At 50.5% G+C, this 21334-nt stretch overlaps 9 protein-coding genes and 2 non-coding genes across 11 annotated transcripts; 7 read left to right on the plus strand and 4 right to left on the minus strand.

Annotated features, from left to right (window-relative positions):
• The first annotated feature begins 422 nt into the window (after nucleotides 1–422).
• kgd1 (alpha-ketoglutarate dehydrogenase KGD1) lies at nucleotides 423–4060 on the plus strand. Its single transcript, XM_026776539.1, has 4 exons — nucleotides 423–742; nucleotides 848–2898; nucleotides 2949–3322; nucleotides 3376–4060. Exons 1-4 carry the CDS (start codon nucleotides 539–541, stop codon nucleotides 3912–3914), a joined length of 3168 nt encoding a protein of 1055 aa, XP_026632725.1. The 5' UTR covers nucleotides 423–538; the 3' UTR covers nucleotides 3915–4060.
• Nucleotides 4061–4147: 87 nt separating this feature from the next.
• On the plus strand, nucleotides 4148–4401 carry BDQ94DRAFT_133521 (uncharacterized protein). The gene has a single exon (XM_026764296.1). It carries the CDS (start codon nucleotides 4206–4208, stop codon nucleotides 4371–4373), a length of 168 nt encoding a protein of 55 aa, XP_026632726.1. The 5' UTR covers nucleotides 4148–4205; the 3' UTR covers nucleotides 4374–4401.
• BDQ94DRAFT_t6 lies at nucleotides 4281–4353 on the plus strand. The gene has a single exon. It is a non-coding gene; the product is annotated as a tRNA-Phe (tRNA).
• A 180-nt stretch (nucleotides 4402–4581) lies between the features above and the next one.
• On the plus strand, nucleotides 4582–7002 carry BDQ94DRAFT_133523 (putative PHD finger domain protein (Ing1)). The gene is made up of 5 exons (XM_026764297.1): nucleotides 4582–5083; nucleotides 5195–5865; nucleotides 5916–6121; nucleotides 6179–6733; nucleotides 6796–7002. The coding sequence occupies exons 1-5, from the start codon at nucleotides 4733–4735 to the stop codon at nucleotides 6852–6854; spliced, it is 1842 nt and encodes a 613-aa protein (XP_026632727.1). The 5' UTR covers nucleotides 4582–4732; the 3' UTR covers nucleotides 6855–7002.
• Nucleotides 7003–8218: 1216 nt separating this feature from the next.
• On the plus strand, nucleotides 8219–8327 carry BDQ94DRAFT_t7. Its single transcript has one exon. It is a non-coding gene; the product is annotated as a tRNA-Met (tRNA).
• Nucleotides 8328–8610: 283 nt separating this feature from the next.
• BDQ94DRAFT_156285 (uncharacterized protein) lies at nucleotides 8611–11171 on the minus strand (the record flags this gene model as incomplete). Its single annotated transcript, XM_026768606.1, has 2 exons — nucleotides 8611–11071; nucleotides 11137–11171. The coding sequence occupies 2 exons, from the start codon at nucleotides 11169–11171 to the stop codon at nucleotides 8611–8613; spliced, it is 2496 nt and encodes an 831-aa protein (XP_026632728.1).
• Nucleotides 11172–12248: 1077 nt separating this feature from the next.
• BDQ94DRAFT_165388 (glycosyltransferase family 69 protein) lies at nucleotides 12249–13622 on the minus strand (the record flags this gene model as incomplete). The annotated part of the gene is made up of 3 exons (XM_026770291.1): nucleotides 12249–12664; nucleotides 12724–12949; nucleotides 13023–13622. The coding sequence occupies 3 exons, from the start codon at nucleotides 13620–13622 to the stop codon at nucleotides 12249–12251; spliced, it is 1242 nt and encodes a 413-aa protein (XP_026632729.1).
• Nucleotides 13623–14102: 480 nt separating this feature from the next.
• On the minus strand, nucleotides 14103–15282 carry dscB. The gene is made up of 2 exons (XM_026764298.1): nucleotides 14867–15282; nucleotides 14103–14769 (listed from the first exon to the last, which is right to left on the minus strand). The coding sequence occupies exons 1-2, from the start codon at nucleotides 15131–15133 to the stop codon at nucleotides 14176–14178; spliced, it is 861 nt and encodes a 286-aa protein (XP_026632730.1). The 5' UTR covers nucleotides 15134–15282; the 3' UTR covers nucleotides 14103–14175.
• A 115-nt stretch (nucleotides 15283–15397) lies between these two features.
• On the minus strand, nucleotides 15398–17566 carry BDQ94DRAFT_133528 (TFIIH subunit TFB1 family protein). Its single transcript, XM_026764299.1, has 2 exons — nucleotides 17243–17566; nucleotides 15398–17186 (listed from the first exon to the last, which is right to left on the minus strand). The coding sequence occupies exons 1-2, from the start codon at nucleotides 17388–17390 to the stop codon at nucleotides 15445–15447; spliced, it is 1890 nt and encodes a 629-aa protein (XP_026632731.1). The 5' UTR covers nucleotides 17391–17566; the 3' UTR covers nucleotides 15398–15444.
• A 1002-nt stretch (nucleotides 17567–18568) lies between these two features.
• On the plus strand, nucleotides 18569–19474 carry BDQ94DRAFT_165391 (uncharacterized protein; the record flags this gene model as incomplete). Its single annotated transcript, XM_026770292.1, has 2 exons — nucleotides 18569–18754; nucleotides 18815–19474. 2 exons carry the CDS (start codon nucleotides 18569–18571, stop codon nucleotides 19472–19474), a joined length of 846 nt encoding a protein of 281 aa, XP_026632732.1.
• Nucleotides 19475–20192: 718 nt separating this feature from the next.
• On the plus strand, nucleotides 20193–21158 carry BDQ94DRAFT_165392 (uncharacterized protein; the record flags this gene model as incomplete). Its single annotated transcript, XM_026770293.1, has 3 exons — nucleotides 20193–20402; nucleotides 20468–20647; nucleotides 20733–21158. The coding sequence occupies 3 exons, from the start codon at nucleotides 20193–20195 to the stop codon at nucleotides 21156–21158; spliced, it is 816 nt and encodes a 271-aa protein (XP_026632733.1).
• Nucleotides 21159–21334: the final 176 nt, after the last annotated feature.

Consider the following 21334-nt stretch of genomic DNA (forward strand, 5'->3'; position numbering starts at 1 on the left):
AAGTTACAGTGTAAGGACATAGTAACTCGTAGTCACTAGTAAGTAACTCTGGTGTCTTTGTGTTCGTCTCAGCCACAGCCTGCTCGCTGGCCGTCATAGCCGTAGATCTCGGCAAACCTCAACTTGTTCCGTTCCTCCCAAGGCCCATCTTGCTCTCCCATCTCCTTCTCCATTCTTCTCCTCATACTTACGAGGTTGTCCTCTATATTCCACCCTCTCCTCTCTCCCCCCCACTACTTCGATCAAAGAGAGTGCTTTTGCTCTCTGATGAGTCCCGTTTTGTTACAGGTGCTACGGCAATCTTAGTCGACACCTGTGTTTTTTCTCGCTCCCCTACAAACCGTGCGTGTTCCTTTCATCCGCCTCGAGAAAAATCCCGCAGCTTTAACAACCGGTCCCCGTCAAACTAACCCGCGATTTCTATCTGCCAGAGTTCTCGAGATAATTCGCCGTGTCGTATATCTCGTTCGCCTTTTCATCGTTGAGCTCATAGCATATTAAATTTCAGCTCGCATTACGCCATAGAAAAATTGCCGCGATGTTTCGTTCTACTGCCGTTAAGGCCACCAGCGGCCTGCGCAGTCCGGCCTGCTCTTCTTGCAGGAGATCGCTCTCTCTTGCTTCTACTGCCAGATCTGCTGCCAACCGCAGCTCAAAACTCGGCCTGACCACGAGACGTCCTCTCGCTCTCGTCGACCGCTTGTCCAACAAGAGGCACTATGCTGCGCCCGCCGAGGGTGTGGTAAGCAATTCCCCTGCACAAGAGTCGTCCACGCTTTTTTGGCTTGGTATGTTTCCAGTCTGAAAGCCAGTTAACTGACATTTCGCTTTTTGTTTCGCGCTTTAGGATGCCAATGACTCTTTCCTCTCCGGAAACACCGCCAACTACGTCGATGAGATGTACGTCGCATGGAAGAGAGATCCCTCCAGCGTGCACATCTCATGGCAAACGTATTTCAAGAACATGGAGGAGGGCAACATGCCCGTCTCCCAGGCTTTCCAGCCTCCTCCGACTCTCGTCCCTACCCCTACCGGTGGTGTTCCTCAGGAGATGCCCGGCGCAGGCCTGTCTTTTGCGGCCGGTACCGATGTCACGAATCACCTGAAGGTTCAGCTCCTGGTCCGCGCTTACCAGGCTCGTGGTCACCACAAGGCCAAGATCGATCCTCTTGGTATCCGCGGTGAGGCCGAGGCCTTCGGTTACAACAAGCCCAAGGAGCTCGAGCTGGACCACTACGGATTCACTGAGCGCGATCTGGACCAGGAGTTCAACCTTGGACCCGGTATCTTGCCCCGCTTCGCCACTGAGGGACGCAAGAAGATGACCCTGCGCGAGATCATTTCCACCTGCGAGAAGATCTACTGCGGCTCCTACGGTGTGGAGTACATCCACATCCCCGACCGTAAGCCGTGCGACTGGATTCGCGACCGCTTCGAGGTTCCCGAGCCCTACAAGTACTCTGTCGATGACAAGCGCCGCATCCTCGACCGCCTGATCTGGTCCCACAGCTTCGAGTCCTTCCTTGCGACCAAGTTCCCCAACGACAAGCGTTTCGGTCTGGAGGGTTGTGAGACCCTTGTGCCTGGTATGAAGGCCCTCATCGACCGCAGTGTCGACTACGGTATCAAGGACATCGTCATTGGTATGCCTCACCGTGGTCGTCTGAACGTCCTTTCCAACGTCGTCCGTAAGCCCAACGAGTCCATCTTCAGTGAGTTCGCTGGTTCCGCCGAGCCCTCTGACGAGGGATCCGGTGATGTCAAGTACCACTTGGGTATGAACTTTGAGCGCCCTACCCCCTCGGGTAAGCGTGTCCAGCTTTCTCTGGTCGCCAACCCCTCTCACTTGGAGGCCGAGGACCCCGTCGTTCTCGGAAAGACCCGCTCCATCCAGCACTACAACAAGGATGAGCAGAACTTCGACTCGGCCATGGGTGTTCTGTTGCACGGTGATGCCGCTTTTGCCGCCCAGGGTATCGTCTACGAGACCATGGGATTCCACTCTCTCCCCGCCTACTCCACCGGTGGTACCATCCACATCGTTGTGAACAACCAGATCGGTTTCACCACTGACCCTCGCTTCGCCCGCTCCACCCCTTACTGCTCGGACATTGCCAAGTCCATTGACGCTCCTGTCTTCCACGTGAACGCGGATGACGTTGAGGCGGTCAACTACGTCTGCCAGGTTGCTGCCGACTGGCGTGCCGAGTTCAAGCGTGACGTTGTCATCGACATCGTCTGCTACCGTAAGCAGGGTCACAACGAGACCGACCAGCCCTCTTTCACTCAGCCTCTGATGTACAAGCGCATTGCTCAGCAGAAGAGCCAGCTTGACAAGTACGTCAACAAGCTGATCGAGGAGGGTACCTTCACCAAGGAGGACATCGATGAGCACAAGAAGTGGGTCTGGGGCATGCTGAACGACAGCTTCGACCGCAGCAAGGACTACCAGCCCACCAGCAAGGAGTGGCTGACCTCCGCCTGGAACGGTTTCAAGACCCCCAAGGAGCTTGCCACCGAGGTTCTGCCTCACCTCCCCACTGGTGTTGAGGGTCCTCTGCTGAAGGACGTTGCTGATAAGATCAGCGGTGGTGGTAGCCCGGAGGGCTTCACCCTCCACAAGAACCTCAAGCGTATCTTGGCTAACCGCAAGAAGGCCGTCGATGAGGGCCAGGGTATTGACTGGGCTACTGCTGAGGCTCTTGCTTTCGGCTCCCTTGTGTCCGAGGGTTACCACGTCCGTGTCTCCGGTCAGGATGTCGAGCGTGGTACTTTCTCCCAGCGCCACGCCGTCCTGCACGACCAGGAGAACGAGGGCACCTACACTCCTCTGCAGAACATCTCTGAGAACCAGGGAAGCTTCGTTATCTCCAACTCCTCCCTCAGTGAATTCGGAGCGTAAGTTTTCACATATTACCTGGTGTATACTAAAGCTAATCTTTGGACAGTCTTGGTTTCGAATACGGTTACTCTTTGACCTCCCCCAATGCCCTCGTCATGTGGGAGGCTCAGTTTGGTGACTTTGCCAACAACGCTCAGTGTATCATTGATCAGTTCATTGCTGCTGGAGAGTCCAAGTGGCTGCAGCGCTCCGGTCTGGTTGTTTCTCTTCCCCACGGTTACGATGGCCAGGGTCCTGAGCACTCTTCCGGTAGAATGGAGCGTTGGTTGCAGCTCTGCAATGAGGAGCCCCGTGTCTTCCCCGAGGGTGACAAGCTCGACCGCCAGCACCAGGACTGCAACATGCAGATCGTCTGCATGACCAGCCCTGCCAACCTGTTCCACGTTCTGCGTCGCCAGATCCACCGCCAGTTCCGCAAGCGTATGTGACCCTTAAAGTCTCCCGTACAAGTATAGTGCTAACCTTTGTGCCAGCCCTTGTGATCTTCTTCTCCAAGTCCCTGCTCCGTCACCCTCTTGCTCGCTCTGACATCGAGAGCTTCACCGGCGACTCCCACTTCCAGTGGATCATCCCCGACCCCGCCCACGGCAAGGAGATCGATGAGCCCGAGAAGATTGAGCGTGTTATCCTGTGCTCTGGCCAGGTTTACGCTGCTCTTACCAAGCACCGTGAAGCCCACGGCATCCGCAACACCGCCATCACCCGTGTTGAGCAGCTGCACCCCTTCCCTTGGGCTCAGCTGAAGGAGAACCTGGACAGCTACCCCAACGCCCGCAACATCGTCTGGGCCCAGGAGGAGCCTCTGAACGCCGGTGCCTGGAGCTACACCCAGCCCCGTATCGAGACTCTGCTGAACGAGACCGAGCACCACAACCGCCGTCACGTTCTCTACGCCGGTCGCGCTCCCAGCGCTTCCGTCGCCACTGGTCTCAAGTCTGTCCATCTCAAGGAGGAGCAGGAGTTCCTTCAGGATGCTTTCACTGTCCACCAGGAGCGCCTCAAGGGCGAGTAAATGATGTCGTTGTAAGAGTGTGTTTGGGTTGGGGAGTCAGCGTTGGCTCGTTCTGGTCTTCTTTGTATGATTTTCCTTTGTTCAGCAGCATAGTGTACGATGATTATACTACAGTTCATGCTTAAGTGTTTCCGGGCTTTGGGTCTCGTTTCTTTGGCACATTGTTTCGTGATCTAGCCTGCCGATACCTAGCATGTGCTTCGTGCACGCGTGTAAATTAAGAACCTCGATATAATTTCAGTTTCTTTGGATAAGTGCAATTGCATAGTAAGCTACATTGTATTCCGAGGGATGTTCTGTTTTTCTCAAATATTTCAATCGTCCTTGCTTCATAAGGCCAAAAAGAGTGGCAAAATCAACAATTACGGGGCAATGGCGCATCTGGGAGCGCGTCAGACTGAAGATCTGGAGGTGGCCGGTTCAAGCCCGGCTTGCCCCATTCCTTTTTTCCTCAATTAATTTTTGATGTGGGCGCCGTATCTTCCGTTATACACCAGTTGATAGCTCGACTTGAGATTGAGATTGTATTTATAGGATAGGTGACGTCACGGCAACCTTATCTGCGCGTCTTTGTCAGCCGAGTTCAGTGCCTGGCTCTGCAGGCACCAATCACCTGATGAATGATGGGCTCTGCCGGGTCTTTCTCCGCACTGCAAGCCTCCCATCGCTCCAACTCTCGTTTCCCACCCCAATTTTTCCTGTTTCGTCTGTCCATGTTCCATCTGTTGAGCCATCGATCTCCCAGTATCTCTGAGTGCTTCTTGTTCCCTGATTGAGTCGGACTTTCTGTCCGACTGTGCCTTTCCTTTTTACCCATCATGTCTGCCGTTGCTTCGTCGGCCGTCAACTCTCAGGGTCAGAGCGCTCGTCAGTCAACGCGCCAGACGAGGACGAACCCATCTCGCACGTCGAAGACACTAGGCCGCTCGTCCTTCGCTTATGGTCATGGCTCGATGACAGATACACCTTCTGCGACCCCGGTTGCTCATGGCTTCTACCCTGCTCTCACGCATTTCACTGACGCCATTACGGCCCTCCCGAGGGAATTCCGTCGTCATAATTCGTTGTTGAAGGAGGTGGATGCGAAGGCCTGGGCCCTCGAGGATAATCTGCTGCAATTGCTGAAGTCTGCTTCTGAATCTCAGCCTGTGCCGTACCCCTCTACTCCAGTAGGTAGTTCTCTGCTTGGCGCCCTCGTTGTGGGTCATACAGTGGTCTGCGGGGATAAACTATCTACAATAGTGGTGGTTGTGCCTGTGCTGACACGTTATCGTGATTAGATCCCCGAATCTCAGGAAAGCAAAGACCGCCGGATCCTGTTCCATCGTGTGCGCCATACGCTTACGGACCTGATGATGACCGCGGATGAGAAAAATCACGTTATATCGAATGCGAACGATGAACTGGACCGTCAGCTCACACGTCTTGATTCCATATTCCCGTTTATCGCGGGGGAGATCAGTGATGAGGCTCGTCTAGGAAGTCTCACTCACTGGGCTTACACGAATAGAAACGCCCCCAAGACAAATACTAATGAGCGTCCTCGTCGGGAGGCCGCATCTACTAAGGAATTGGCGCATGCGATCCATGAGGCGGAGGCTGCTTCTCGGAGCGAGGCTAGGCGCGAAGCTGTCATCGCGCGTAGGCAGCGTCGCACGCATGCAGATTCGGATCTGGACGATGTACGTGCTGGCGGGGCTCGCAAGGGACAATCTAGTAAATCTCGCGGGGGTGCAGGTGCAGGTGATCAGGCCGGACATGGTCAGGGAAATACTGGGTCGGGCCAGGCCAAGCGGCGCAAGGTCGAGCGGCCCCCACCTGTGGAGGCTGGTGCTGCGATGGAGCGTACTGCTAGCAGCGCTAGTACTTCGAGGCAGGCTGCATCGAAGGATCCCGCTGAAGCTACGAAGAAGAGGCGGGCACCTAATGCGAATGCGGCTGCTCGGAAGAGGTATGTTGGATTTCGATTGCTTTGGGTATATAAACTAACAGCCGTAGCAGAAACAATACCAATGCATCTGCCGTTGACTCTCCGGTTCTGGCTCCGTCGCCTGTTGTCGCTGCTGCGGCTATTCCACGAAGCGCTGTCAGTCCTGGACCTGGTGCAGTGCGACCGCAGACTTCTCGCGCGCAGCAGAATTCCGGACAAGCAAACAATGGTCGTCAGAGACCTTCATCTTCTGCGTCGAATCGCGTAACCAGCAATGGTACGTTTCTGCCATATTCAATCTATTCAAACCGATCTAATCAAATAACAACTTCAGGCAAAGCTACAGAACCTAAAACCACAACCAAAGAGACGACATCCAAAACCGAAGCTACCCCTACTTCGAATCCAGATACCCAACGAGAAACCGAAGAGCCAACCGCAGACATTTCTAAGCTCCCACCTCCTATCAGCACTAAACGTGAAGACACCGACGGCAAACCCGCGCCATCCATCGAACCCGGCGAAGTCCCCGTACCGCCAGTGTCGAATCCACCCCCCAAGGGCCGATCATCGAAGACATCCACTCCGGTACTACCCACCTTCTCCGAGCCGACCCAGCGCGTACGACCTACCCGAAGCACGGATCCCGCACCAGCCAAGCGGTCCCACAAGAAGACCACCAGCGTACCAGTGGTGCAAGCGCGGGCCGTCTCAGAAGAGGAAGAGTCTCTCCACGAGGGTGATGATGAAGATGAGGACGGTGAACCCAGATACTGCTACTGCAATGAGATCAGTTTCGGCGAGATGGTGGCATGTGATAATGACGCTTGTCCTCGCGAGTGGTTCCACTTGTCGTGCGTTGGGTTGACGAAGCCGCCAGGGAAGAATGGTGAGTCTATGGCCTTATATTCGTGTGGATATGAGAGATGCACATTGCTAACATGACACTAGTCAAATGGTACTGCAATGAATGTAAGGAGAGCATGCGACGGAGTCGAAGTGGGCGTTGAGGGAGCAGAGCAGGACGAAGCAAAACAAAACAGGTTACCGGAGTTATGGGTATTGGAATGGCTTTTAGCTCTCATGAATGTACATACGTAGAGTAGACAATAAGATGGTTGTCTGCATTTCAATTTTTACATACAGAATGTAAGGACCTGTGATATCAACATCGACCCTCATCTTGCAGCCTTCGCTTCACACCTACTTGGCTATGATCTGCCCTTCTACAAATATACACAAGGATAGACTTATTCTCATCGATAAAGGCGAGCAAGCCCCTTTCTATGTATACGGCTACTAGTTCTAAGCCACGGAAGCTTTCAGCCAGTCAGCGAGTTGGATCACTACTAGTAGATATAGTATGCGCCGCACCAGCCGAACTTGGGGACTCCGGCTAAAATATAACGTGGTCCGTAATCATGTAGCAATACAACTTCCATCGCCCTGTTTTGGCCCTTATATATGTTTACTAGAGAGGAATGCTGTTATGCATGAACGTCCGCGCGCTACAATATTGCGATATCAGACCTGTTTAGCAGAATCAAAAGAATCCCTGGATTATTCTTAGAGAAGCAAATCACATCCTGGTCCATGTTTTTTGTTATGTCCGCAATGTGCCACGATATAAAAGATCTGGCCGGTACTAGGTACTACTAGAGTAGTTAGAGCAGACGACTTGAACTTCCTCAGTAACATCGCATTTCCCTTCCAGTGAAACTCCACTCCAGACAGCTTCGTCAGGTCCAAGTCATCGGGATCCTGCAATCGGACCATCTATTGAGTAATTGAAGTCGGCTCAGCGTGTTTGCTGGATTGTCGATGCCGATGCAAGAATGGGAATCATGGGCTGGGCCCAGTATATTAGTATCTCACTGGGTGGTTGTTTATATTCGGACACTGTGTAGTAGTAGTAGCCTGTTCCTAAGGATTAGAAAAATCATGATACTAGGAAACATAATCTGAAAATACACTATGGCGTATCTCTCGTCCGTGATTTGGAAGTAGTACCGCTCCCTCTCCCCAGTATATGTATGCAGCATGTTCTATGAAATATCAATAGTAGTGTCCAGACTGATATGACCTTGATCGCCGCTTGGATATACTTGTGGCCCGCCTTGAATAACCTCCGTCTGGACTTGGGCCAATGATCCTTAGTAGCATCAATTGGATGTAGTCGAGATTGCTGTATACTAGTAGTAGTATTTTTGAGCATTCAACATTCTCTTGGAATTAACAATTTGAGCAAGATACAGTTAGTCGTTCAAACGCAGGTGGTGCGTGCGTAGTACGTTTCTACTATCCGCGCCCACTTACTGTACCGGGTATCTCACTTCTTCATCTATCATACCCTAGATGCGTTCTTCAACAAGTCGTCTCGATGGTGTAGTTGGTTATCACGTGGGTCTCATACTACAGTATGACGTGGAAGGTTCAACTTCCATGCGATCCCAAGGCCGGGAGTTCGAACCTCCCTCGGGACAGATCGTTTTTGTATCTTTTTCTTTTTCCTTCCCCATTCAGTGTTTGAAAAATATTTGCAGTAGGTTGAAAATAATATCTGGCTCATGTGTTTATCCACTATCTCGATGAAGTTGAGCCCTTTCGCTTCCTGTCTTGCTGTTGATGTTCATCAAATAAGTTTTGACTTGAATCGGAGGAAGGTTCTTACGAGTAGCCAACTTCGTCTATGTGCTATTTCATTAAGCGTAGTAGATATATTGACATGTACACCCATTGGAATCTTCCAAACGACAAAGACTAATACTAAGAATAAGCTTGGTTCTCCTCGATCGGCCCCATTTCGTCATTGCTTTGACCCGAATCCAAATTTGTAGTCACACTCTCTGAACCTGCATCTTGCTGGGATAGCGGTCTCCCCTTCTCGAATCTCCCATCGTGATCCCGAGTTACAATCTCCAACTTGTTGTCGCGTTGCATCACTCGTATATTATGCTTGTAAACATCAATAGTTGAGATACCAGCTCCCGTATGAGCCATCTTTTCAGTTGGAGCAGAGTTCCATGCAAGCGCTGCGATCTCTGGTGCTGAGCCCCAACTGCTCGAGGAGAGCCCGCTGTAAATCGAATAGCAGACGTGGGCAATGGCCACGGCAATATAGATGGCAAGTACGACCATTTCGAGTACGGATGTGATCCCGTCCGCGCTGTATGCGTAACCGTTCACATAAGCTGCCATAACCAATTGAGTAGATCGGTTGCGCACAGCGGCAGACACGTTGAATGCGTTGCGCCCCGTGCCCATGTTTCCGCCTTGAGGAATTATATCGTAAATCCAGTCGCCACCATCCCAAAGATCATTAGGGTTATTAGCACCTTTCAAGTCCATGATGATACTATGATTGTACGCTGACCGACCGATGCCGTTGGTGATAAGGGTGGCTAGGATATTCTCCACTATAATATCGTAATAGTAGGAGGCCGATGGAGTTGAACTGTTGAAGATGCCAGCCATCGAGGTGATAGGTGATAGAATCGTTTCATTTGTACCGGGAATGTCTGGCGTCAGGTACGTCGCCCAGTCCGCCGTGAGTGCAACTCGCGGCCAATCAGAATGAAATGTCCCATTCTTGTCCATTTCTGCAGGCTGGCCAGTGACGATTTTGATGTGGTTCCGCGTGGACACTAAAGTAACGTTGGTGAGCCTGCTGTCGACGCTGCAAGTGAAGTACTGTGGATTGGTGCTGACTGTGGCAGGAAGGACAAATATCGCAGCGAGAGTGGCGTCTATGGGTTGCAGCAGACGAAAGTCATCGATCCAGAGCACGGAAGGGGTAGCACCTTGTCGGAGGAGTGATTCCACCTTGGTTTCAATCGTCTTGTTGGAAAACCCATTGTATAAATCGATCGAGGCCTGACTCGTGTCGGCCGTGCCCGGGCCTGAGGAGAGAGACGCAGTACCCAATGCGGGAAAGGCCAGAGTGATATTACCGGAGTAGTCGTAGAACGTCTGACCACAGAACGTGAGTACCATCGGCTGCAAGGCGTTGGTCATGAAGAGTGCATCGTTTCTGAACTTGAACCGGCCGACGTCGATGTTGGCGGCAGCGTACGACCATAGCCTGCCTAATTCTGCAACGCTATCCGCGACGACAGAGAGTGGGGTAGTTGCAATGGTGTAAGCATTCCCCCACATCATCTCATGAGTACCGAACAGGTTGCGAGACCTCATTCCAAAGCTGCGGATGGAAGCTTGACCGGAGATGGTAAGATTTTGGGGGACACTGCCCGCATTGACGAGCTTCGGAAAGAACGAGTAATAGTCCTGGTTGAGGATTTGCCAATTCCCGGCCGGGCAGGCGAGGTCGCTGTTGTCAAAAGCACAATGCGCTAGTGATGATGAGTTCTTCATTTCACGAGGAAAGACTTCACTGTCGGTGGCATTGATCCAGAATGGTGTACCACCTGCTGGCCAGTCATCCAGACGTGGTTTCATTAAATTACTTGTAGACGGTCCAACTGTTAGTCCCAGCAGGGTGCAAATAACCATAAGGCAAAGCATAAACCATTTGGTGGTTCTTCGCTTCCAGTCATGATTGACTGAACCCCACATGCTGAGGGACCAAAGGAAACTGATGTCTTGAAACTGCAAGGAGGTGAATATGGCGCCAAACGGAAGGCCTTCCCCAAAGGCAAGTTCTCTACGGATATAAGTAATTAGTATGGAGCCAAGCGAAGCTAGCATAAGAAGTTCATGGAGCTTAGCTGCGAATGTCAGCGCAGCGAGCTTCTCTGCATCTTGTCCCGAAGTGCCAGATAATTCGCCCCCGATATAGTAACCAGTTGAATTAAGCATGATGAGTGCAAATGCAGCACTGACAGGAACCACATGCAGGACACAGCGGATGGAAGCAAGTGTCTTGCTCCTGTCCATAAAGACTTTCGGCCTTTCTGTTACCTCAATGCCGCATAGCTTGCAGCAGGTATTGTAGAAGGATGTGATGCCGATATTCTTTAACAGTGCCAGAAAATGATCGCTGAGCCCGGGACTGTTGGATTCTGCTCGGAGTAGTCGCTGCCAACACAATCGATCTCTTACTTGGGCCATCTGGGCCCCCAGTGAAGATCGGAGTGAGTGCACCATGCCCCGAGCCTTTTCCGAGATCGGACGCCGAGCATACCGCACGCGCTGATTTGCCTGTATAGAGACGTCGCTATCGGATGCATCGCTGTTGGAGCGCGAGATACCATTATGCAAATTGGAGTCACTGCTCGACATATTGTAGGAATTCAGCAAGAGCCAGGGCCCGTCAAGATCCCAGTCTAGACTTACGCGGTGGTCGGCCGATACGGTTCAGCAGCATACATGTCCTCTAAGCTCACAGCTTCGCCATCCAGCTGGGACTGCCATGACAGATTGGACGACGAATAAGTGTTATGAACGAGGCGAATCCCATTTTGAAAAGAAGGCCGAGTGCCATTCTCGGGTGTCATCTCCGAAAATCCGTGGCGTATAATTGTTTTTAACTATAAATACCAGGGGGAGGTGGTTGGCCTCAGCCCAGATAATGCCATGTATAGTATGTGGACTAAGAAGAAGGAATACAAGGCTTAAGCCGTAGACGTGTTATAAATGGACTGCGTCCGCGCCCGCGGACCAGCTTCAATCCCATATCTGAATTTCGGAGACTGGAGTAGTCAGATCTACTAAAATGATAGCACATAGCCTAGCAGGGGACCTGGTTGATGATTGGTCTCTGCTCGCTGTATCGCTCGGATGTTAGCGCTTGGAGGATGGGGCCGGCGAGCTGAAGCTGTCTACCCAGCCCCTGATCCCCTAGCGGACAAGAGCGGCCAACAAATGGTGCCCATGTCAAGATAGACCGGTAAGCAGTAAAGCTACGCGCAAGCACATAGAGGCACTTTGAGTGCCACCAAGGGCGTTTCTCTCTTCACTCGGCCAAAGGGAGGGGGGCGCAACGATCGGACGAGGCTAAGGATACTAGACAGGAGCCAGTGCCTTTAGCGCCGCGGCCCACTCAAGGCATATCATTGGCCTCGACCACGAGATGGTCTGCGGGGTCATTGTGAACCAAGGGGTCAAATGGCGCTTAACGAGGTTGTGCGTTATACTGACTGGCCGCAGAAAAAATGCGAGCGGGAGCCGTGGAGCGTAATATATGGTGTACTGTGTACAGTCGTCGGCTGTATTCATAATTCTTTTCCGACTTGCCCAGGCAACCCCAGCCTTACTATCAACAGTTCACGCCTACTTCTTGGCATCTTCTGTGATTGTAATGATCCCCAAACCCCATGAGGTGTATAGCAGGGCAGTTAGGCGGTCGTGTGTTGAAGAGTGCTTTGAAGTTGGTCTTAGAATCAATTTCTACTCACTTCGGACATAAGCCGAAGCGCCCAATTGTAGGTACTCCCCCGAACTTGGCCTCAGACGTGTGCCCAACCATTAGAGACAAGCACCTGCATCTCATTGATCAAACAAAAGTCACCAGGTTCTTGCTCATCGATATGGTCATCATGCCAACCAGCAATCCTCTTGCGGACTACCAGCTTTTTGAAGAATGGCGTTGTAAACCATCGTCGGAGTCGGTTCTCCCAAAGAGCCAATGCCACATGTTGCAACGACAACCAGGCCCCTGTGGGATGAACAGCTTCATAGGCTGCAGGGTTATAGCCGACACGAACCTTGGGGTTCAGATAAACTCCCTGTTGTTGGGAGAGAGGGTTATCCGCATGAATCAAACAACATTCAGAACCCTCGAGATGTGAGAGCGCCAGGGAATCGGATATAGCGCGAAATCGCAACGGAGGAGTGGCGATAAAGGGCTCCATAGGCATAGCAACTGCGATAATTGATCGATCAATACAAGCGTCGAGAAAGGCATATAGGGAAGTCACCAACCCATTCCGTTCCAGCAACTCTTAACAGGCACAGGAGACAGGGTAAGTAGTGCATTGCGCGAAGCTGCAGACCGAAAATATGGCCACTTCTGCATAACATGCTCATCGCCGTTTGAATCACGCAAGGCAAAGGTGTCATAATAGAGTGGTGGTTTGGAAAAGTCCAGCGAGCAAGCAGCAGCATAAACTCCATCATTTGTATCAAGTAATCTGATAACATCGTCCACCTATGACCGGCAGTTAGCGACCTGCTAAGATAGTTTCTATACCAGATAGAAATCTGAAATAGCCCAGACATACAGTGAAGACCACATCATTCAGAAACAGCACTTTGTCAAATGTGATGCCTTGCTGCGACAAGTCCCCCAAAGGCTGCAAGGTCAAGTTGCGTAGTCGCGCAAGATAAGGAATGCGCCTCAGTTCCTTCTTTTGGCGAGGCGTATCGATCCAGCCCTCTCGAGGACGAGCGGATAGCTCATCCTGATGGGTCGTGTCCGATAGGGTGATGTTGCGCCGTACGCCAAGTCGGTCTAGCCCAGCGTCAAGCTCGCGGAGAGCTCCCTTGGAATCATCCCAGCTCCCACTCTCATAGACGCTCACGAAAACATTATCTGGTCCGAATGTTTTTGCTAGTTTTATCACCGCATCATTCCAATGGCTTCGCAGGATTGGTTCGTTGTTCCAGTGCATACTTGCGATGAATAGCCGCTCGGGTCGAGGTGACAGGTGGTCCTTGGCCACATCCACAGTCGAAGCTTGGTGATGTATATAAAGGGTCTCAAGTATCGTCCAGGCCATCATACAAAGTAACAGACCCTGGAGGAAGCGCCGGCGCAGGCTAAACCGGCGGGACAACCCATACCGAAGGAAAGAGCTAGCATAGCTGGTAGTTGGAACCATTGAAGGTAGATTTAACGATCATGTCCTATTCATATATGATAATATGAATACAATGGAGGAAAGCAAGCGAATCCGCATGGATGTCAATATATCGTAGATGTGGCACCGAAGGGCATTCAATAGGAGACGATAATCAGCAACTGATCATGGAGAGAGTTCAGCTGGCCGGATTCTGCCAGCCTCTACCGCCAAGACAGGCGATAACAGTGGACTCACGTGCGGTCTAGATGCCAATTATAGTACGTATATCACAGGACCCGGCGGTCAAAGCGCGGCGTTTTATGCCGGGGATCAGCTTGGCTTTTTGGCGAGTCTGGAAACACCAGCTGGACTACATAATGACTGGCATCGATAGCGGATGAAGCAAGGCCGAAAAGGATACCTGCATATCACTAAATGAAAAAATTCTTTACAAACTACACTCTATGTTACTTCTATCTTCACTCAAACACACTGAATGCACCTATACAAGTAGTTTACCCATAAGCCTTGAACAATTGAAGTTATAAAACACTGCTATATCGTAATAACTACATGAAACAAACCCTCTAATCTATATTCCCCCACTCCTCCTCAACCTCTGTCCCACAGTCTCCCCCGCCGCACCCGTAGCCGACGAACTCGCCGACGCCGCAATAGCCTCTCCCTCCAACCTCCTCCTTAGATCCTCATATCTCCCACCATCTCCTCCACCAGCGCCATTAACAACTCTCCGCTCCTTCTCCCCCACCATCCACGCCGGGACCCTCCATGCGCCAGTCCCAGGCAGGAACTCCATCCGCCAGGCCACACCAACCAGCCATCCCACCGCAGCGGGGACGATCATCGCCGGAAACTGCGACAAAGCCAGTTGCGCAGCGACGATATATGTTGTAGATTTATCAGACAATGTAAGAGTGAGGGACTTGTTGCTCTGTTGCGGTTGGTCTTTTGTATCGTTCGAATCAGAAGACGACGATGACGTGGAGATCCGGTAGCGGAAGGTAGATGGGATTGAGGCGTGGTATTGCGCTAATAAGGCGAAGATGGTCGCTACAGGTCCGGAGGGGAGGTAGTTCATTTTTCCGAGGGTCACGGGTCGGAGCACAAGGATGAGGAGGAGGGGTGGGAGGAGGGTTGTGTAGGGGAGTGTGGTGAGGAGGAAGGTCTATGGATCATTATCGCTTGTTAGTAGCTGCATTTGTAGTATAGCTTGTGGACGGGGGACAGTGACGAAGAAAAGTAAGATAAATGAGATAACGTACGGCAAACTTCCTCTTCCCCCAGGCGCGTTCGACGACTCGTAGATGATACACCAACATTGCGGCGAATAGCGCCTCCGTCGAGTTCGCGAATCCGGCTACCTGCCACACCAGGATGCGCCAGAACTGTCCATATTGCCAGATGTGCGGAACGACCTGGATACTAGTGAGATGTTTAAGGTCGAAGATGGCGAGAGCCACCGAGGAGGCGATGGTGTAGATGAGGAGGGATTTGGAGATCGAGGCGTTGGTGAGTCCGGAGGTTAACATCTTCGAGATGTTGGTGTGGATTTATTAGATTAATGTAGGTTATTGGAGCTGGAGGCAATCTCTCCTGAATATTAAGAGGTAACTAGAGCATTAAGGCGATATCTGATTAGTGGAGCGTCCCGGTGGTTGCGATGCTGGTCTGATGAGCTGGAAGGAAGGTGGAGGAAGTGAGGGACACGTCGCGTGAAGGGCGGGCCGAGGCGGAGGGGGCGGAGAGCGGAGGGCTCGGCATGCCGATCAAAGTACTTAAAAGACCCAATATGAATCGTTAATAGTCATTTATGTCTATTCTATCATACATTATGGCCATATCACGCAGATGGCATTTCCTTCATTTCTTCAGCCAACGCCTGGTTGTACTTCGCCAATGCCGTTTCCAACGCCCGAATGGTCGGCCCCAATAGTCGATTGACAGCTTGTTCACCCCCAGCCACACCGGCGAGATTGAGCTTGAGCTTCCTTCCCGTCCTTTCCAGCACTTCTCGGGCATGCTGCTTCAGTCGATCAACCTCAACCTGCCGCTCTCTCTCTGCGTCTTGCGCCACCGACTTTATGCGCTCCATGGCTCGGTTCAGTGACTCCACAAGCGAAGCTACCTCACCTGCGCGATCCGCGTTCCCTGACAGAAATGCCTGCCAGAATTGATGCAGAAATTCAGTCGTCGTGGCATGTGTTAGGGTCAGCCGGTCGTACAATGCAGTCGACAAACCATATGTGCCGGCATTGCCTGATCCCTCTGTTTGGGAGCGGCGGTCACGGATCGCTTCGAGAATCTGGTTTGAGGCGCGCTTCAAATTGGCCCTAGAGCCAATTACGTCTTCGAACTTTGCCTGATCCTCATCGTCCTCTTCCTGCGGTTCTACCAATCTCCCCAGCGGCGCGGCTCCGCCCTCGGGCAGATTTTGTTCCAGATCCCCCCGTAGCTGTCCGAGTATCTGATTTGGATCCTGCTGGGCAAACAGCTTATTTTGCTCGTCCTCCGCAGTTTTTGAGTGTGACGAGAAAAAGCGACTTTGGTCCTTGACGTTGAGGAGGATACGTTGCTGTTCCTCGTCCCCGCGTAAGTCACGCAGCTGCAGCTCGTTGTACGTCCCATCCTCACCCGTCTTGCCATCTGCCTCGCCATCGGCTGGTGCAACGTTCGCCATAATCTTCTCACTCAGACTATTCAGGGTGCGGATGATAGGCACCTTCTCCACCGAGGACGGGCGCATGTCGAGATCAGGTCGGTTACCTTGCCGTTGACTGTTGTTCACTTCATTTCCAGCCAGATCCAGGAAATGCGGAACATGCGCGTCGCGCGGTAAATTTCCCGACTCGTCCGCCTTAAGGTATTTGTCCAGGATTATGTCCGTGGGATCCGTTTCGGAGATGCGCTCTCCGCGCAGTTTCTTGAACAACCGACTTTGGAAAAACCGAGACCAGAACTGCTGCTCGCTAAGCTTGGGTACATTCTCATCGTACACCCGCTTCACAAGCGGGTGCTGATTGAAAATCAACTGGATCTGCTCCTTGCTAATATTCAATTTTGTCACGCTATCCTCCACCCGCGGCTTCAATGTCGACAGCACATTGTAGGATCCGCGTGTCTGCGACCGCTCGATCGCATGCGCGCGCAAAAGATGAAGTCGAGTGGACCAAAACTGCGTCATGAACTGCGAAGCAGACAAAGTATCCGGCTTGGTATGTAACGACTCCATGAACATGCGCTGGAGAATCGGATTCGACTTCAGCAGCGACTGTTGCAACTCCACATCTCCTTGAAGCCGCTTGTCATCATCCCATGGGTTCTTCTCTTTCCCTGCCGATGATACAGCATTCGCTATGGCCATAGCAGGAGACACGCCTTCTTTAACGGGGGCATTCTGAGCTGTCTTTGCAGCTTGAATAGCGGCACTGAGAGCATCTCTGATGGCATCAGCTTCCGGTCGCGCGTTCGCTCCAGCTGTAAAGGAGAAGACATATTGTTCAGGGGAGCTGGCAGGAGCGTTCGGAGGGAGGACAAAGATCTTCAGCATCACTTTCGGGTTACTCGCGGGGGTCTGTTGCAAATCTATCCGTAGTCAGTAAAATCGCGCCCGGTGAATCAAGCTGAAGACTACGCCGTACTGGTAATCTGAGCAACTGGAAGGGTAATTGCACCAGCTGCACCGCCAGCCGCCGGGATCCAAGAGATCGACTGGCGGTCCTGGGCTATGGTCAGGGTGCCATCTTTCTTCTTGTATGCCGCCGACCCGCTCGGAGGTGCCATCGTCATGGATCTCGACAGCGTCCACTGTCCAGGGCGGCGTCTAGGGATCCACCCATCGGGAGATTAAAATCCCACGGGAGAATCGGAAGGACAGGGCCTTCAAAGACGCGAGAGCTTTGAGTGGATGGGTGAAGATGCGAGTTTGTGAAAAGTACGAAGTTCCGCAATCAGTGAAGATGAAGGCACGTGATAGATATACTGAGACATGTGACTTGCTCTGCTTAGTCAGGTTAACAGCCCTAACAAGTCAATTCAGCTTAAGTACAGTTTAGGTAAAGGAAAAGAATAGAAGTGACGAGGTTGTCGGGCTGGGTATGTCCTGCAGATGATATTTTGGGTCAGAATTGATTCTGATCTGAGATTGTAGTACGCATAGCATGTATATGCTGAGGGTGCGCAGAGACATTATTTCGGGTTTCTTCGAAACTAGATTTTGATACTAGTTTATCTTCAGGGACTAGAGTGATTTCAAAAGCTAATTGTCTTGACTGTACTGAATGATGGCTAGAAACAAAGAGGAGTTGTGCTCGGGTATTCTCATTAGCTGCATGGATGCAACCAATTTGTCCTGCGACTTCTGATACTCTCTAGTCTTGTGACCAGGAACCAATCATGGCCATAGTCGAGCAGGTTTGGGGGAGTTATTCTGTACAAAAAGTAAAGACAGTTATAGTACGACACAGTAAATGATACGCCAAAGAGGAACGGCAGCATATCTCAAGCAACAAAGACAGTCTCATAATAGACGTAGACGGATATTTCCTCCCAGCACATACATAAGATGGTAATTTGTGGCAATATCCGAGCAGAAGGAAAAAAAAAAAAAAAAAATCTAAAGAATCAGTATTTTACTTTCTAATTTTTGAATAGCTCACCCACTACTCCAGAGCAAAGCGGTAGACAGTGCAGGATGCGCGTGTATTCGCCGTTACATAGAGCTATTACAACCGATAGCGGAAGGGGGGATTATTTGGAAATGTATATATCCAAGGGTATAGTACGTTAGGCAAATCACACCTAAGCTTCAGACTCTAAACTTGCTAAGAGTCCACCAGGGAAAGGAACATCTGGAAGTAAGACCGGAAAGTCCCATATATAGCCCTGAGTCGTTTCTAGGGCACTCGAATATAAAGAGAGCGCCCCACTTGGTTCCAGATCTCTCGTCTCATCCAAGTTCATACTACATGTCGACACAAACACCCCATGACATGGGGAGTTCTCAGTCCGAGGAGTCTGGCGCGAAAGCTCCAACTCATATTGATTATAAACTAGAGAATATCATCGCGGAGGCGCTAGATAATGCTGGAGTGCCTTACGTATTCTGCGGTCATGGGCTAATGAGCGTCTATGGTCTTGTGCAGGAGCAAAAGGTAGCATACTTTCTCCCACCTCCCTAAAACTAGTGTGTGATTGAAGCTAACCACTTCCAGAGTTCCACCTGGGTCATCCCAAATTTCTACATTGCAGAAGCAGATTCCCTTCTACAAGCGGCCGGTCTCCACAGCTGCCATAGGTCTTACTGCGAGGGATACCGTCCCAACAAGAGGCCTTTTGCTCCGGCCTATCACTATCATGTCCAACCACGGGTGAACAGACCGCACAACCACGTCGTGCTCTTATATAAGATGGGGGACCTATTCATCGACCTGGCACCGGTTCCCACGCGACTACCACCATTGGATGATCCGGACTATATGCTAGTCGATGACCCTCGGCTGCCAGACTACAATGATGAAGTTGGAAATGGTCGTTGGCAGTCTATTCGCTCGATTAAGATTCCAAAGCCAGCCCGGTTCATTGATGCTATAGTACTTCTCATGGTAAGAGAATGGCCTCAGGACCCTACGTCTTCTATATGGTATGAGTATTTGAGCGAGCTGCTGGATCATATCCGCGAATGCGGAGAATATGAGCTCGTACCGAGTTGGGATGTGTTGGGAAATTTAGCGCGTGGTTTTGTGAAGTTTTATTTCGATGGGGAGACTAAGAAAAGTCCGTATGAGGTGAAGAATTATATATCCAAAGTGCGTGAGGAGATGATCGAAAAGACAAAGATACCTTTACTCCTCATGGCAGATGAAGTTGAATGATAATCATGAAAATTCTTATCTAATTGAGAAAAACTTCGTTGATTTATCTATATAAGTAATCTGAAGCTTATACTCCGAGTTATTTCATTGTGAATGAACTTGGGTCGCTCGGGCTGTATGGCTCCTCGCATGGGCATCTCAGGCGTCGTTATCTAAGACACTCTGCCCCGGTACATTGCATAGTAAAATGAGCAATGCAAATGACGATTTACAATAATATTAAAGCTAATGCTTACCGGATGTTTCATATTCTCGAAGATCTAAGTCCCACCTTACCGGAAACTACATCTAATAGTATAATATTCCCATTTCAACCCATATCCGAGAAAATGAGATCGATGATAGCCTTAGATATTTATGATTGCATTATACAAATGTACAAGGTCAAAGGTCACCAATAGGCCTGCTATTGTCCGCTACAAAGCCGATTTCAAAGAATGCTGGGGTACAAGTGTGCTTTGTCTCAAAGTCAATACACCTTTGTCCAGGCCTTAACAATGACTGAAAAATAGTAAAGGTAATTCTCTATTCTGCTGATAGGTAGCACCCGGGACCTAACATGCGAGTTATAGCTTCTTTACTACGCCACAAGTTACTACCCCAATGTCTCTCACACGTTGTTGACTATAAATTTACCCCAGAATTCCTGTTCCATCTGATCCCTGTTCATATAGATCCATCCATCAGACAACTACAGGATCGAAGATTCATACAGAAAATGCGTTTCGATAATTTAACCATCGACGAAATTGATAGGAAGTATCCGGATATTCTGTATCCAAGCAATGATGAGCTCCTTGACGCTGCATCACATCTGATCGAATTTACGCAGATACTGAAAAATAAAGATATCTTGCGTACCACACTTGTGGGAATTACAGGAGGTCTTGCTGTCATGCATCATTGCCCCGATCGCCTGCCCAGCATTGTAAGTGGCTGGATTACAAGAACCGCTCACCAAGGCAGCCTTCTATTGACTAACATACTGAGTAGGCATGTAATAGAAAAGAAGATATTGACATCGTCCTGGACTTAGCAGATTCAACCCTGGAAGACCTTAAGGACGCATTGCTATACTATTACTCGCAGATCTTCATAAAACACCGTCAAACGCTTTACATGCGGACACCATGGGGTAAAGTGAGGCTTGACTTCAAGATAATCCCTGCAAGCGTAAGTACAGATATACACAATTCCATAGATCTCTATTAACTGCGTTATTAATTACGAATTGACCTCAATCTAACTATTCCATCAGCGGAAATTGAAAGGAATGCAGTATCTGTCCGTTCTTGAACTGACAGATTTACCATTTGTCAACAAGATAGACCTCATGACGTCTAAGATATACGACGTTCACCCTGATCCTTTGCCCTCACCTTGGGGAGAGCCTGAAACCGCGAGAGCTATTCACCATGGGACAGATGCGCTCAGACTGGCTCTGTTATCCGATCAGGGAAAGAAAATCATTCTCACTGTGAGGCAAGCTATGCGGATAAGAAGGGCGTTCCGCTCTTTAGAAAATTATACCGGCATTCCAGGCGTTCAGTGGCTTGAGTTGTTTCTCGTCCGCGGCAGATATTATCATAATCGTCCGACTGAGATTGTGGATCTGGAGAAGGCTTTCTTTTTGTTGGAAATGGGCAAGTACAAACGAGAAATATCAGACCCATGGTACTACTAGCATAATACGAATTCAGCTATACTCTTTTCTCTATTCTCTATGTTTGAAAGAAACATCAAACTTGTCAACAGAATCAGCATTAAAGTAACAGGCATCGCCTCCCACATCAATTCTCCCAATATCTCCTTTAAAGAGCGCCGAATCCTGTTTGACCTTTCCATCATCCAACGTATCAA

This window comes from Aspergillus welwitschiae (assembly GCF_003344945.1).
Source record: "Aspergillus welwitschiae strain CBS 139.54b unplaced genomic scaffold BDQ94scaffold_1, whole genome shotgun sequence".
In the NCBI taxonomy this organism is placed as follows: domain Eukaryota; kingdom Fungi; phylum Ascomycota; class Eurotiomycetes; order Eurotiales; family Aspergillaceae; genus Aspergillus; species Aspergillus welwitschiae.

Bases quoted from the DNA above. Each gene is read 5' to 3' on its own strand.
- BDQ94DRAFT_133523 (XM_026764297.1), top strand. From the start codon at position 4,733: ATGTCTGCCGTTGCTTCGTCGGCCGTCAACTCTCAGGGTCAGAGCGCT. The intron at 5,084-5,194 runs GTAGGTAGTTCT...TATCGTGATTAG, and splicing joins TGCCGTACCCCTCTACTCCA to ATCCCCGAATCTCAGGAAAG. The intron at 6,122-6,178 runs GTACGTTTCTGC...TAACAACTTCAG, and splicing joins GAATCGCGTAACCAGCAATG to GCAAAGCTACAGAACCTAAA.
- BDQ94DRAFT_133521 (XM_026764296.1), top strand. From the start codon at position 4,206: ATGTTCTGTTTTTCTCAAATATTTCAATCGTCCTTGCTTCATAAGGCC.
- kgd1 (XM_026776539.1), top strand. From the start codon at position 539: ATGTTTCGTTCTACTGCCGTTAAGGCCACCAGCGGCCTGCGCAGTCCG. The intron at 2,899-2,948 runs GTAAGTTTTCAC...ATCTTTGGACAG, and splicing joins TCCCTCAGTGAATTCGGAGC to TCTTGGTTTCGAATACGGTT. The intron at 3,323-3,375 runs GTATGTGACCCT...CCTTTGTGCCAG, and splicing joins CCACCGCCAGTTCCGCAAGC to CCCTTGTGATCTTCTTCTCC.
- BDQ94DRAFT_133528 (XM_026764299.1), bottom strand. From the start codon at position 17,390: ATGACGATGGCACCTCCGAGCGGGTCGGCGGCATACAAGAAGAAAGAT. The intron at 17,187-17,242 runs GTACGGCGTAGT...GACTACGGATAG, and splicing joins TCCAGTTGCTCAGATTACCA to ATTTGCAACAGACCCCCGCG.
- dscB (XM_026764298.1), bottom strand. From the start codon at position 15,133: ATGTTAACCTCCGGACTCACCAACGCCTCGATCTCCAAATCCCTCCTC. The intron at 14,770-14,866 runs GTACGTTATCTC...AATGATCCATAG, and splicing joins GGGGGAAGAGGAAGTTTGCC to ACCTTCCTCCTCACCACACT.